This window comes from Centroberyx gerrardi, chromosome 12, assembly GCF_048128805.1.
Source record: "Centroberyx gerrardi isolate f3 chromosome 12, fCenGer3.hap1.cur.20231027, whole genome shotgun sequence".
Lineage (NCBI taxonomy): Eukaryota > Metazoa > Chordata > Actinopteri > Beryciformes > Berycidae > Centroberyx > Centroberyx gerrardi.
The window spans coordinates 11220634-11237192 of record NC_136008.1 but is presented as its reverse complement, the minus strand read 5'-3'; the positions used below and the strand labels follow the sequence as shown (position 1 = coordinate 11237192).

The 16559-nt window shown below is 46.4% G+C and overlaps 1 protein-coding gene across 1 annotated transcript in view; it reads left to right on the top strand.

Moving 5' to 3' along the window:
- The window catches only part of cicb (capicua transcriptional repressor b), a 36592-nt gene that overhangs the window by 6098 nt on the left and 13935 nt on the right, over window positions 1-16559 (top strand). The window contains exon 2 of the mRNA XM_071908832.2: window positions 220-4245. Within this exon, the coding sequence (XP_071764933.2) occupies window positions 351-4245 (3895 nt within the window). The 5' untranslated portion in view covers window positions 220-350. The remainder of the gene's footprint in view (window positions 1-219; window positions 4246-16559) is intronic.

The following is a 16559-nucleotide window of genomic DNA, read 5'->3' as shown; positions in this document are numbered from 1 at the left end:
CACACACACACACACACACACACATACATACACACACACTCTAGTGGATTAGGCAGACATGGGGGGTGAATGAAAGAGTGTGTCAGATATTGAGCCAATGTGATATCCAGTGCAGTGTAGCACACTTCCAGGTATGACGTCATTTCTAATCTCAGCAATTTTTGATGATGAAGATAATAAATGACCACCTGTCTTCTACTTCTCCCTCTTTTTTTCTAGCCTGCAATACGGAGAGGACAGAAGGACAGAAAAGGGGCAGAGAAAGAAAGAAAAAATTACAAGGAGTGCCTAAGAAGCAAAAAAGAGGAGCGCCACACAACCTGCAGCACTTTGTGAACAGAGAAGAAGGGATGAGACCGCTAAAGAAACACGGAGGGCGTTCTCCCCCGCTGACCAGGGGCAGGGGGGGAAGGAAGAGAGGAAGCTCTCAGGCCCCCCCAGAGAAAGATACCAGAAAAGACAGAGTCAGGAGGGAGACACTCGTCAAAACCCCACAGCACATCCCACCGAACCCCAATACTCCCTCCACACGCAGACAGACCCCGCCCACCACAGCCAGCTCGCATAAAGAGCCAATCACAAATAGCAATACACCTACGAGGGAGGAGTCTAATGAGCTAAAGAAACCTGTGGTATCAGTAGAGAAGGATGGAAAGAAGGGTGAAGAAAAGATAGAGGAGGGGAAGACAGTGGGGACAAATGGAAATAGTACCCCGTCCAATGATACCATAGCCTCTCCTACCTCTACCCCAACGCCACTCTCCGCAGCCATTCCCACCCTCGCCACCAATCATAGCCCCAGCCCCGGCTCCGGCTCGGTCTCCAGTAGGAAAACGGCCACCTTCAAGGCCCGTGTCCCCAAGAAGAAATACACTTATGAGCACTTTGCTAGCAATGCAAATGCCCTAACTACCACCCCTACCTCCAGCCCTGCTCTCACACACAACAGTTACTACAATAACCGTAAAAACAGCGATAGCTTGAATATGACTAATAACAATGTCACCAGTAGTAACAGCATTAGTAATAGTATTAGTAAGAGCATTAGTGGTAGCGTCAACAGTAGTGCTAATAGTAACAGTACAAGTGGTATTAATAGCACCGCTAACAGTAGTAACAGTAGTACTAGCAGTAATAGTATTAGCAATAGCAGTAGTAGTATAAGTAATAATAGCTCAGGTAATCAGCCATTAGCGCTAACTGCGGATAGTAAAGTTACAGAAGCTAACCATTTTAGCAGTGTCTCCATGGAGGACGGGGCTCTCAGGACAGCAGCTTCCCAGGACAGAGAGTCCCAAGCTGGGGAAAATGAGGCAGAGGGGGCCCCGAACTCAGTGCGCTCCTCATCCACTGATACAGCCAGCGAGCACTCAGCTGACCTGGAAGTGATGGAGACAACAGGACCAAGCCTCCATCAAAAGAGCTCCCACAGCCTGGCTCCCCTCCTTAACTCCCACCCCAAAGAGGCCAGTGTGTCAGAGGGGCTAGTCGAAGCTCTGGCCAAGGGCCTGAAGAACCAGAGAGTCCTGGCTCGCCAGCTGAGGACAGCCATGGAGAATGGGGCTGGGGCTGCAGGGGAGGGAGGGGGCAAGGGGAGAGACTCGGGCCCCCTGTCCCCGCTGTTCAGACCGGGGGTGGTGCGCAGGGTGAGTGGAGGCAATGTTGAAGTCCAGCTCCAAGGAGAGGAGGGACTTGCTCAGTACCCCTTCCATGGTGGAGCCATGATGACATCGTCAGCAGGGGATGAGAGCACTGTAGAGTTCATTTTGGATGCCCCTCCGCCTGGCACGGTCCCTGTGGCTGTTGGAACCCAAGTGTGTGTGCCTTTTGGAGGAGAGGAGGGGGGTCCCCTGGTGTACAGAGAGGGGGTGGTCTCTCAAGTGGACCCCCACCCTGCTGTCTCGTTCCCTTACCGGGTTCTCCTGAGCGAAGACAGAGAGACTCTGGAGGATGGAGGGATGGGGGAGGAGGAGAGGAGGAAAGCTAAGGGCCAGGCAGTGTGGGTGTCCAGACAGAGCCTGAGACTGCTCACCCCTCCTTGGGATGTCCCACATTTGGATGGAGGGAGGGCAAGGGAGAGAGAGCGGGAGAGGGAAAGGGAAGAGAGAGAGCGGAGGGAGGAGATGGAGGTGGAGAGAGAGGTGTGCCAGTTGAGTATTGGAATGGGGGTGCTGGGAGGGGGAGCTAGGTTGGGCCATGGCTTCACTCATCAGGGGGTCATGGGGGGGCATCCCTATGGAAACGCACATCCACCCCCCCACTCCTCCACCGTCACTTCTAGTGTTGTGGCCAGCACAGTCCATGGCTGCGGAGATAACTACCCTGACAGAGAGAGGGAAAGAGGGAGACAGAAACAGCCAAACACCCCAGAGGAAGACATGGAGGTGTCTCACTTCAACATGGGCCTCTCCGGTGGTCCCAAGCCAAGTGCCGGGATGCCCCAGCACAGACACATCCTCTCCAAGTCCGCTGGCTACCCTCCCTCCTCCCCCCACCTCTCTTTGGTGCGGGGCCTGGGACCTCCACACCTCTCTACCCTAGCCAGTCCCCAGCCACCCCCTTCCCCTGCCTTACTGGGGCCCGAGATGAACATTGCCCCCCCAAACCTACCTCCATCCAAGACCACTCCCACCCAGACCCCCACTCCCACTTCTGGAGGGGGGTCCTCCTCTACCTCCTCCTCTCGCTCCCGGACCCCCCTCTCACTGGCCCAGCAGAAGTACAAGAAGGGAGATGTGGTGTGCACCCCTAACGGGATCCGTAAGAAGTTCAACGGTAAGCAGTGGAGGAGGCTGTGCTCCAGGGAGGGCTGCATGAAGGAGTCTCAGCGTCGAGGATACTGTTCCAGACACCTGTCCATGAGGACCAAAGAGATGGAGGCAGCGGGGGGAGAGAGGGGAGGAGGGAGTAGCTCAGGGACAGTCACTCCCTCTGACCTGCGCGGGAGAGCGAGTAGTGAGTTCGACTGGGACGACACATCGAGAGAGAGCAGCGAGGCCAGCAGCAGAGGAGACTCCAGACCCCGCCTGGTCCTCCCCTCCCTCCTCCCCCACGACCTGTCATCGCGCTTCGACTTCGACGAGTGCGAGGCCGCCACCATGCTGGTGTCATTAGGGAGCTCTCGCTCTGGCACCCCCTCCTTTTCTCCTATCTCTAACCAGTCGCCCTTCTCCCCTGCCCCCTCTCCCTCACCCTCCCCGCTGTTCGGATTCCGGCCAGCCAACTTCTCCCCCATCACCGCCTCTCCGGTCCTCCCGCATCGGAGGCACAGGCAGCCCAGTGGGACGGGGGGCGGAGGGGGAGGGGGCAGCAAGGCAACAACCCCAGGTGGGGGAGGAGAGAGGGAGAGACACACTTCAGGCATCCAGCCCTCCTTCCACACCAACCTGACGTTTACAGTCCCCATGAGCCCCAGCAAACGAAAGCCAGACGCGCCTCCTCCCCCTCCCCCTCCCTCACACCACCACGACTACACACCTAAGACAGAGCTGGAGCAGGGGGACCTCAACAACTCCTTCAGGGTGCTATCCCCCCAGACGCCAGCCTCACATTCCCGCACACACACTCCCACCTTCTCCCGTCCCAGAGGGGTGACTACCCCCTCCTCCAGTAGGCCCCCGTCCTCCACTGCCACCTCCCCTCCTCCTCTGCTTGTGTCCCCGACTCCCCCTTCTCTCACTCCCGATGGAGGGCCTCGTCGTGTGGTCCCTGTATCCCAGCAGGCCTTGCGGGACTCCCCTGTCATTGTGAGGAACCCCGAAGTCCCACTGGCAAAGTTTACTGAATGTCCCCTGGGAAGAGGAGGAGGAAACGGGGGAGGGACAAATAACCCCAGCCCCAGCCTCACCCCCCTCACCCCTCAGCCAATTTCTGGCCTCCAGGTTCCCGTCCCCATCAATGCTGCTGCAGCCACAGTAACCAACGGCACCGTCCTCCTCCGGAGCCCTGCTCCAACTCTGGTGCTGGTGTCCCCGACCCCATCCTCCCTGCCCACCGCCGGCACCCCTGCCAACCCCCTACAGACCCTGTCGGTTACCGTCAGCACAACAGTTACAGCTCCCACCCCCTGCAGTACAGCAAGCCCTGGGGAACGAGAGGGGGACAGGGGGACAGGGTTTGGGGGTGAAGTCCAGCAGCCAGTTCCCTGTCACCCTTCTCCCACCGCCCTGCTCCCCCTGATCCTGCCGGCTGAAAGCTTACACCCTGCACCACGCAAGGACATCATCATGGGACGCCCTGGCACAGGTGAGAATCGCTGTGTATGTGGGTGTGTAGTTGTCTGTGAGGTCAGTGATTATGAAAGAATATGGAAATTTTGGGCAAATTAATTGCAATGTTGTCAATTTGTGAAAAAGGCTGCAATTATTACAAAGACAGCAGAGGACAGTAGATATGTGGAATAAGCATATTGCATGGTGTAGTCTGTGTGCGTTCCGAAATAGTGAAATCAAATGATAACTATGTTCAGCAGCTATTCCAAAGAAAAAACAATAATGCAAGAATCCAAGAAAGTGGACTTTTTTTTAAAGGACTTTCTTTTCTTTTTTATTGATGTATCACTCTCAAGTCAAAGCATATTCTTATATGTCTTATCAAATTGCAGCTCTGCACAAACTGAAGTAGGTTTAATGAGAGGCTATTCTCATGTTTTCCATTTCCACCAAAACCCCATTTTTGGAACATGAAGACCTCAGGGGAAGGAATTAGTTACGACCCTTCAGTAGCAGGGCATAAAAGGTTAGGGGCCCTCTGGAAATGTTTTTTTCTATGGCTAAATTAATGACTTCTAGTTTGTTGTTAGAATTAAAATATAAATAGTCCATATATCTATGGCTAAACTTAATTATCATTAGGATTGTCTTAAAGATATTATCTTTTTAAAGGAGATTTTTTTTTTATTAGCTGTGTGACTCGGTAGTGTGTTACATCGACTCAGCAGGGATTGAGGAAGTTCTGGTCACTGGCCTTGAACTAGCAGGTTATTTTTACAGTATCCTGGCAAGCATTCTTTTTCTCAAAAATTGAAGCAGATTAATACATTCTCAAAGACTACACAGAAAATGAAATGATAGTGCAGCTACGTCTAGTGAATGGTAACGCATGAGAGAAAGATGAAAAATTGTGTTTATTAGTATCAATGCAGTTAAAGGTACAATAAGTGGCATAAGTGTTAAAAATCAAAATAATGAGAGCACTGGCCAACTTGCGTCTGAGCTTAGCTTTCCCAGTATCTCTTTTTATTTTGTACACACACACACACACACACACACACACACACACACACACACACACATACACACACACACACAGAAACAGAGTGAGCCTTAATTGTAAAATGACATATCCCTGTAAAATGTTTAAAAAGTAAATTGAAAGGGCCTTATTGACTTTAAAAGTTAAGGTATTTTATTTTCTCAGTGATTTATTTCTCGCTATATAATTTGTATAATTATTTTATTACAGCCAACCAGAAGTACACTGTATTGTATTTCATTCATTAAATAAAACTAATTCAGGTGAACAGTCATTCAATCAGCAGACTGTTGAAGTCCTGAGCTTGGATAATGTATAAAATTGCACAAAATAAATTAAGGATAAGCTGTCTGAATTTAAAAATAAATAATTTGTGACATAATTGGGAAAACATGAGGAAAATCATTTATGTCTGAGAGCAGTCCCACAGTCTAATAAGAGGTTAGACTCACATGAGCATGCCACGACCTGTGTGTGGCGATGCCTAATAGAAGAAGAAGCTCCTGATAGCAAGCATGCTGTTGTCCCATATGGCCTCCGCTACTCGTCTGTCCACCGGCCTCCTGTCTGCGGGTAATGTAACGCTAACCTAGCGTGCTAAAGCTGGGTCACGTGGCCCGCGTAAGCCCTTGAACTGGGACCTGTGATTCACCAGGTCAATTCAGAGTTGGGCTCTTTGGGATCTCTGTTGATGACTTCTCCTGAATTCACTACTTGGCACTCGATGACACTAGACAAATCTGTCCGCTCCAAACCTCAAAGTGGGGGAGAGGGAGCTTGGTTTATTTGGTGATTTCGTAAAGGGTTCCTTTATGTGGCATATTTAAGATCTGAACACTGTTATTAGAATAACAAAATTACCAAAAAAAAAAGCCAAAATTACCAAAGTAATAATTAAACTGTAGTAGGTGGAGATTTTATTCACAAATGGGAACGGGACGCTCTAGCTGGTTGCAAAGTTATTTGCGTGTGTGTGTGTGAGAGAGAGAGCAAGAGAGAAAAATGTATGCACGAGCATGCATGCTTTGGTGTGTTTGTGTTTTCGATAGGGATTAGGCTATACGTTATAGGGGATTAATTTAGTCGATATTGGAGAGTCTCTCTGATGTTCTGAGTCATTATGGACAGAAACTTTGTGGTTGAGTGGTAACAATCATACCTATATAGACAAGACCCAGCACAACAGAATGGATTTATAATAGAAAGGAATGGGGAACTTAGATAAGAAAAAAAAAAAAAAAACAATCTGAAGAAAAGCAAATACTGGAGGACTGAGGAAGAATAACTCTGTTGTCAGAGACTAGCTGTATTCTGCCTTGAATCAGCGCTTCCCAAGAAATTAACATTTTAAGGAGAAAGCGAGAGTGGTTATGGAACGTGGGCTAGATGTATGTAGGCCAGTTATGGACTGTTTCCACCAACTCATACTGTGTGTGTGTGTGTGTGTGTGTGTGTGTGTTTGTGTGTGTTTGAGAGAGAGAGAAATAGGGTTTAGATCAGAAAGAGAATGAGGAATGCCTCAGAGAGGATGAGAGGGTGGATGAATGAAGATGTAGAAAGAAGAAAAGACGACATTTCAATAGTGGATTTTGGAGAAATCTTTTCGTTGTTTGTTTTCTGGAAGATTGTTCGGCAAGACGAATCGCACCAACACGCTGTCTCTCTTGGTGTGTGTGCGTGTGTGTTTAGGGTTGGATTTGACTCCCTGACCTTAGCAACTATTATCCCCTCACACACTACGAAATATTTCCGCTGACTCATGCTGCGTGTATGTGTGTGTGTGTGTGTGTTTGTTTGTTTGTTTATTAGTGACTCACGTAATGTTATAGTGAAAGAAGGTGTGGGCAGAGTTCTTGGCTAGTAAGAGCGTGGTGAGTTCATTCTAAATGTGTGTGTGTGTGTGTGTAGGCTATAGGCCTGGTCCTATACGTTGAAGTGCCAGAATATTGTGTGGGTGTGTGAAGAACAATTTCGTTGTCAAGCTCCTGTGTGGGAATATGCTGTACTACAGTGTGTGTGTGTGTGTGTGTGTGTATGTGTGTGTGTGAGCGTGATTCATGCCCTGCTGAAAATTAGAGCCCATTTCTCAATTCTGTTGCATATGGACACAAATTATTAGTTATAGTTCACTTTAGCCGGGCCTTTTGCCCTCAGAGTGTCTGTACTTAATGCCGTGCGGACGTTCATGAGTAAGACAGAGAAATGGACAGGGAGGGGAGAGCTGTCATTTTGAGCGTACGGTCCCTTCTCAAATCCCCTTTTTTGCAGCTGAAAGGACGCTGAATGAATGAATAGCGTCTCTTTGTGTGAGTGCATGCATGCTTGCGTGTGTGTGTGTGTGTGTGTGTGTGTGTATGTGTGTGTGTGCATCTATTTTGAAGATCTTTGAGTGAAGAGCACATGTGGGTGTTTTCTGTAGTTTCTGTAGAGTTAGAAAGTGTGTGTGAGCTTTTGCGAATACTTGTGGGGGAGTGTGTCATAGAGGGAAAGCAGGAAACTGTGTGGGGTGTGTGCATGCACGCAAGTTTGTCTTTGAATCTTCTTATCAGCTAGTGAAATATGAGCAAACTTAAATTGCTAATTTCCTAATGTTTGTAAGATTATTTAATTCAGTGCTTGTCACACCATCTCAAAATTGTTTGTGTCAGAATCTGTGTATATTATAAAAGTATACTAACAATTTCTGTTTAACATTAATTGTTTGGAGTCATTGGGAATTGTTTAGCAAAAAAAAAAAAAAGGAATGGGTACCCTAAACCCTCAGAAACCCCGCAGAAATAGTGCTGACAATTCCCGATCTTGACGTATGTTTGCATATTTCACATATGTATTGGTGAGTGTGTGTTGGTAGGTAGTAGGGTCCAGTAGGGCAGGGCGATGTTGTTGAAATCAATATCACAATAATCATACAATGTTTTTTTCTATGTCAGTATATATCATGATATGGCTTATGTATGCGAAATCACGTTAATCAAATTGATGATCATTGCATTGAACTGCATGGTAATGTTAAGTGTGATTGTGGTGGTTGGTGGTGGTGTGTGGTTTCATACCTCATTTTGTCCGTTTTTAAATAATTTGCTTGTTATCAATTGAGACAACAGAATTGTGTATCACAATATCACAGTATCATCATGTCATAACAATATGATTGCACTGAAAGACGATAAAAGATATAATATTGAATTATTGCCCAGCCTTAGTTCTGAGTATCAGGATACCGAAACTGAAACAGCATTTAGACCATCATGTGACACTAAAACTCTCCATTGAAATTCTTTTAGGCAAAGGCAAGGTAAACTTTATTTATATAGCACATTTCATACACAAGGCAAATACAATGTGCTTCAATATGCAGCTTTTTAGGTGAGTTAGCAGCTCCTTAAAGCAGGGTGACCCACTGCACCTATTCAATGGTTCAACTCATTAATTTACAACAAAAACATTATTGAACAATTAAATGAATAGATAAAATGTGCAAAGTAAATAATATTGTATTGCTGGTTATGTAACTGTGGTCAGGGAGGAACCTCCATCCTATCGGCACTGGACAACATGACTGGCCAATATCTGATATTTAATAAAAGGCCAATATCGGTCAAAATTTCAGCAAATGGATATATCATTCTAAACCTAGTAGATAGTACAGTGAAGCTGCAAAATTTATGTATAGCTGGAAGAGAAAGAGACAGACTGAGACTATGATATGGAAAAAGAAGGGAGTCAGTTGAGTTAAATTAGAATTAACTTAGAAATAAAGAGTTGTGGTGAGCTCTCTCTGTGGTTTTCACCACTCCCCCCTATTGTCTATGTATACAGTAAGCATAAACATACACACTGATATTCTGGTGTTTTTTTTACTTCACTCAGAAAGATTGCAGTAATCCCCTGGCTCCATAAAGTTCCCCTAGTGACATTGACACACACTTTTAAGACAATGCTGTGTATGTGTTTTGTGTGTGTGTGTGTGTGTGTGTGTGTGTGTGTGTGTGTGTGTGTGTGTGTGTGTGCCCTCCCACCTGGGACACACTAATGAGTGAGCAAGAAGGTCAATGTCATCTTAGTCTACCCATAACTTCCTGTAAAATAGAAGCGTCGAAGGAATGGGCAGAAAACTAAGTGTTAGCGACAAGGTGAAGGATGAGACCATTTTTATGTTGTCACGTGTGCGTTGCATGCAGTGTGTGTGTATGAGAGAGAGTAACCAAGCGTCAATCATTGAGCACCGGATATGATGTGTGAGCGCCAAACGTCTGTTGCCATGGCAACAAAGCAAACATCACACTGATGTAGCCTGTGCATAACACAGAATATTCACAAATAGAAATTGCAGCCCCTGAGTGTGTGTGTGTGTGTGTGTGTGTGTGTGAGAGTGTGTAAACACATGTGAGCGTACTGCCATGAAGTTCCTCCTCTCTGTGTGGAAAGTGACAAGCACACGTGCCACACACACACACACACACACACACACACACACATACACACACAAACACACTATCGTTGCTTCCTCTTTTATTCCATCTGGGGCATTTTAGTCAACAGAAATGATTCAGGAAAATCAGATGTTTTCCTCTAAATTAATTAAAGGTTGACTGTGTGAAGTGTTCCAGGTCAGATATTCATTACACCGTCGTATTTACCACAGCCACCAGCGTGAAGTAAATAACTAAAAATCATGTCACCTGCATTTCCACACAATAGACTCTTTGTAAAACGGACAATTTATATTGCAGCATTTAGATGGAAATTGTTGTACAGTTTTCCTCAAGCATTTGCTTTTTTTTTTTACGTTTACAGGGAGTGCAGCATTATCAGGGGGCAAACTTCCTTGACTCCAGTTTGGAAGTAAGCGAGGAAGGTGTGTGTGGTGTCCTTTACATAGGACACCCAGATGAGGTTTTTTGCTGTGCAGTTCTGTAATGAGTGGTTTCTATTTGTTCTCTGGGGCCATCGAAAAGGCCTGGTTTCACATGGGAACACCAGCTTTCTCTGTGTGCCCATACAGGCAAATTTGGATAGTTAGAAAGGGGAGTTAGTCGTTCTCACCCAGCCCACCTATAAGGCTCTGCATCTCACATACTTGTGCTGCATGATTATGGCTGTGATCACAATTATTAATCTCGATAATTTGCACAAAATTCTTTTACTGCACTTTTTTTTTTTAAATCAACATGTTGACTATTTTCAACAACAGTGGACATTCTAAATTAAATGTTTCAATATTACAGATATGCCAATATTCCACAATTCTAAATAATTTAAATAAAAATTGCAATATATGATATATAATATAATGCAGTTAAGCATTTTCTCACACACACATAGTTTGTGCAACACCGAGGAAACACATCACACTCCCTTAATTACACGTGAACACACTTTTTTCGCAGTGTTGTTTTGCACTCGGAGATGCATCTTTTCCTCTGTCCTCCCGCCTTCCTCCATCTCATTTTTGATTTTTCTGAAAACTATGACGCGTTCATGTTAACCCTTCGCTCCATCGCATTGCAGTGGCTTTGCCTCCCCTCCTCTCCACTTCGCTCTCTTCATCCTGGTCTACCCGGATACGGATACCCGGGAATAACATCCCCGCTCCCCCCCCACCCCTCCTTTACGTAACGCTTAAAGCCCTGCACATCCTCCCTGGCCATGGCAACAACCACATCTGGATCACACAGCCATCTACAGTGGCACCGAAGCACATGTGAAGCACTCAACACTTATCACAAAAGTCATGTGCAACGATAATCCTATTTCACATTTGGAAAAGCACACTTTGGGGAAATTCTCAAAATGCACTGGTGCATTGGGACTCCTGAGTGTGAGGTGACTCCAAGGCTTAGACTGCATGCACACAAAGTTAGTACAGGGATCTGATTTTTCTTCAGGATTTCAGTTGAGGGTTGGAAACATAACTTCCATTCATTGCTCATAGGAGATCGCAGTTTTCCTGCTTTTTTGTGTTCCTCACATTCTAAAGTACAATTTGAGCAGAGTTTTTAAATTTTCTTAGGAATTTCTCTTCTTTCCTTCATCCCACTCGCCGCCTCCTCCTCCTCCTCCTCCTCCTCCTCCTCTCTTTTCCTTGCTTCTCCTCTTCCAGAGTCTTTTCACTGGCTGTCTGGTGCTGCCAGTCTGTTGGCCATTTATCTGCAGGCTAGTAGTGCCCCCAGATGGCCAGACACATACATTACAAGTTCCATCACGCAGTGGATAGGAGGAGCTGGATCTCCGAACACTGGTCTGAAGTTGGTGTTACGTAGATTCTCCTCATTCGTGGTTGGGGAGAGAACGCTGACCCTGCATCTGTAGCCACAGAGTAGGTTCAGGAAAATGGTGTGATGTGTGTATTTAAAGTCAAGCGTTTGAATAGTTTTGTGGGTTGTGAGTTCTACCGAGTTCACTGCAACCTCTGCTGCTTTCTTCTCAAAATTCACTGATGCAGAGATGTCCCAAGGTCTTCCTTCTGCAACACAAAAGGAAAGCATTAAGGAAGGAATTAGGGGACGTTTTTTGACAGTTTTCTGACATTAATGGTCCAGTGTGTTGAAAATCTGCTCTTTGGGTCCCACACAATTATTTTTCTGGGTGTCCATCAGCCATTGATTTGTCAAAATATTTCTCTTTGAATTGTTGCGCAAGTTCAGTTTGATGCAGTAGTTGGTGATGGTCACTGGTAGACCGGGAGCCACAAGCGACACGGGGACCTGTGCCCAACATGGCTGTTGCCATGGTAACTGCAAAGATTTGGTGGATCGAGTTATAATTGGACGGAGCAAATGGTGGGTTGTGGGAGGGAGAGACACAGAGCACAGGGGTGGAAGATGAATTAAAGGATGAGAGAGATGGGATGGGAGGGTGAGAGAGGGCTGTACTCCGCCTATAGTGCCAGCTTGGGTAAAGGGGAAGGGGGAAGAAAAGTTTCTCTAGTGGGGGCATGTGGTTGTTGACAGATGTGTGTGTGTGGTGGGGGCAGACACATGCATACATACGCACATTACAAACATGATGTATGTAAGTGCAGACAGCCAATGAAACCCGCTAAACACCTACACAGATAGCACACTGCCAATCCCAGGCAGCAGGGAGAGATAGTTAAGCTTAGCTGAGGGGGGATCTCTCACGTTTTTTCCCCTCTCTCTTACTCTGTCTCTGGCTGTTTGACATTTGAAACCGTCTACAAGATGGCCAAAAACATGACATACTTTCACATTAATAATCCGACATTGGCAGCAGTTTGTAGTGAATCAATGTGGGCTTATTCAAACCAGACTGAAAGTAAAACTCGTTACGCTGCTCTGAATAATTGGTTGGATGTTATAGTTCATTATCTGGGGCTTGCGCTGTTTACCCAGGGTTGTAACCTCTGAGCAATCACAGTAATCCCTCATCTCCACCCCTGCCTCTCTTTCACCCTCTTTTCCTGTCACTCACTCCGTCAGCCAGCCTTTCCGCCTCCCTCCCCGTGACTCTGTTTACCGGATTGACTTGTTTGAGAGCTCAGGGCAGTTGATAAGCCTTAATCTCTTACTCTCTCTCTCTCTCTCTCTCTCCCCCTCTCTTCTTCGGTGCTAATTCCTATTAATTTAACTCTTTCTGTAACACCCCAGACTTAAAGAGGCATGGTCACCCCATATCTGCATGACACAAGATCCTTGATGCCAACACACTGTGGGGAAAAACAGTACAGGCAGATTGAATGGGAGCTTAGGCACGTTAAAAAAAGAAGCTCATTTAATAACTGTTTAAGATGTTACAAGATGATTTCCCTTTTCCCTCCATTGCATTCTTGTATAGTTACAGACACATCCAAAGCCAGAGTGCTGACTTGTTTGATTTTAATAGAAATGTGTAACCAAGGCTTGAGAGGGTTAAGTTTTTTACTACAGAAGACAGCATCTGCCAGTGGCTCTCACGACCTTATTGGTCAGTTCCCAAGCTCCTTATGAGCTGACTGGCTGTTAGTGGCAATTAAGTCCCTCCCAGTATTGTGTGTGCGTGATTGACAGATGAGCTGAGCAGCTTGACTTCTTGATTCATACAGTACGCTGAGACCATTAAACACAATTCCTCTTTATGTCTGCATAGAGTCGTGTTACAACGCAACTATTTCAGGTATCTGTGTGTGTAGGTGTTCCCCTTGCCGTGCCTTTGTGATCTGTCTCCCCCATCTCTGGCCCCCCACACCCTTCCTCCCTTAAGAGAAGTTCTGTTTTCACAAGTTGTTTTCTCTCTACCCTCCTCTCCGCCGTCCCTCCCTCCCTCTCTCTCCTGCAGAAAATGACTCTCAGTCTATTTTTACCCTCTGGTCCTCTCCACTCTTATCCCGTTCCACCCATTTTCCCTCTCTTTCAAACCACCCCTCCTCTCCTGGTTTCAATTCTCTTCTCTCTCTCTCTCTCTCTCTCTGTGTGTGTGAGTGTTGCATCAGAACATTTAAAATTCTGTCTGGAGGAGGCAAATTTGCATGATGGAGAGATGGAAAACTGTTCGGGGATTGAAAGGGCTTTTTATGGTGGAAAATTACATCACTTGCCTCCCCACTGGTGGCTGTGTTCCTAAAAGCAAAAGGTACAGCGTCACCAAAGGGGAAGAGTTTACAATCCTTTCCACATACAAGCATGTACTGCTGACTTGTAACATGGCCAGCAGCTAGCATATCCATTCAGATCTTCCTAAAAAACATAAATGACTGAATTAAACTAAACTAAATGGCAGAATTACCCTGCTTACTCAGACGGAAATAAGAGGTGAGGATGTTCGTTGACGTCATGACCCCATGGTCCCCATCAACATCCTCCTATTTGGTACAGTATTCTATCAGATTGCACAGGGGAAATGACTCAAATCCTCAACGTTGTCAATAGTGTGGCCACAAGGTAGCTTACGAGCGCCATCCCCGCATTTGATGGTCTTTATGGGTACTGAACCTGAATCTGGAACTTGGCATTTGTAGGGGGGCGGGATCTTGTCCTACTTGTGTTAAGCCATTGGTTGGCCTACATCTGAGTGTCGGCGTTTGATTCGTGCTTTCACTAATCAGTCCAGGTTTACTACGAACCGTATACCAATGATATTGGTCTAGGGTGGGTTTACTTTAGGAACTTGCAATTGCATACTTTGAGGCCATTAATTGAACATCAGTCAGAATTTATATGCGGAGTCAGTAGAACGCCATGGTCCGTTTTATTATTGGTATTGTATATTCAGGATGAACTCCATTTCTTTGGTGCGATCAGCCGCCGTAAAGCTGTGTGAAATTTGCATATGACTGGCATTCCAGTGCACACTCTAACCAATCAGGGTTCGTGGCGGTCGGATGACAGGTGGTTGCTTTAGCCAATGCCGGAGTGTAAATCCACTGAAAGGGGCGGGACACGGTTGGGCGAGGTTGACAGGCAGAGGAGGGGGGAAGGAGGGGGGGGGGCAAACAGCCTAGTTTACAACAAGAGGAAGAGGGAGGGAAAGAGAAAGAAAGGGCCAAGGCTTGCGAGAGAGAGCGAGAAAAAAAAAACAAGGGAGTAAACTCGGGCTGGGTGCTGAGAAGATGTGATACGAGGACTTTTCTACACCAAAACAAGACTCGTAACATCAACTACGAGTATTAACCGAACTGGACGGTGTGCGCGCCGTTGTCGGGGGGACGTCCGCACGAAGTGGCTAGCTAACCTGCTGCAGACGGACCTCACCAACGGCTGTAACCTACTGTATATTTTGTTTAAAGCTCTCCGGTCCGAGTCCTGTGTTTGAACATCTCCAACTGGCCACTCGTTTGCTGCCTTTAGAGCTCGACTGAGGAACAGAGAGGAACATACAAAGCCAACTGTGATCATCCCCTTTCTCTTCACTGACTGGAGTCGGGAGTCCTCATCGTTGTCGCGTTATTGCTGGCTGCTGCGCTGTATTGTAGTCCATCAGTAGCTAGCTAACGTCAGGTTGGGGCTAAATTGGCCAGGTAGGATAGGAGCTGGTAAGTTAGCGAGTGCTTAAAAGATCAGCTAGCCACTAGACGGGACGATAGCGTACGTAATTATCTCTTTACAATTAAACTGATGGATAGCGGGCTAGTAAGAGATGGGTGATGGATGAATGCACCAGATTTATAGCCAACAACATCTGCTTTTTGACTTTACTGCGTAGTAAATAGGAATACACTTAAGCTCAATGCTTTCCTTTAGTTGGTTATGTTGGATGTTGGCAGGTGTTAACTAAATTGCCATCTTAAGACAGGTGTTTATTACAATTTGGGGGTTAAGAGATTGAAAACCAAGTTGACTTTATTTGGTTTACGCTCTGATATGGCAAACTGTTCTTGCAGAATTATTTTAGCAGCCAATACGTGTGAATACGCCTTTGTGTTGAGACATGAGAACAATTGCGTTTCTTTTGCCTCTTTCTGTGCGGCGGGTGCACGACCAGGGGCGTTCCCGAGGGGTTGGTCTAATTTGGAGCGGTGCACTTGAGGCTCCAGTTGTTGCAAGAGGCGGCTAAATTAGCAACTCTGCAATTTGTTATGTGAACCAGCAATGATAAACGTCAGTGTTTTAGTAAATAGTGTACATTCGGATAGTATGCAAAGTCACCACACCGCTTTCCAAGTTAGAAGTACTTTATGATAGCCCCAATTTGCTTGTTGCAATGCTGGTTAGCCTGATCGATACGGTGGCCCGCTTGCAGTAGCCCTTTCGCTATCGGACTCGGGGCTTCCTAGGCTTCTTAATAGTTGCCGACTCCACCTAACCACAGCTGTATTGTAGTGTAGAGCAAGGTTTGACATGACCCAGAAAGACTGCGTAGTTCCCGGACGGGTGTTTTAATCCAGGCCGTGGATGAGCTCAAGGCCTTGTTAACCCTTTCAGCACCAGACTGCTGTAGTAATGTAAACAAACAGAGGGAGCGGGGGCATCGGGGGTAATTAGACCAAAGGGAGGAGAACCTTGCCTCTGATCATCATCTTCCTTTCGATGGGTCGTCTATACGCTGTTGCATTTTTTACAAATATAAATTAAGTTTCAGATTTTGTTATAATCCGTTGTAGTACATTTTGTCCACGGATGTTTGATTGTTCAGTGCGCGTTATCAGATTGCGGCATTCTGCGATGAGGATAGATGGACTCTACTTGACCGACAGATATCTTTATACTCACATTGGAATAAAAAATACCTCTCTACGCCACATCGTAAAACATCGCGGATGATGCAGTGGTTATTGTGAATGATGACTGCAACCTGTAGGGAAGAGACGGATACAGACACCATTGAGCACTTGTCTTTTCATCTGTGGAGTTGCCATCTCTATCAGATCG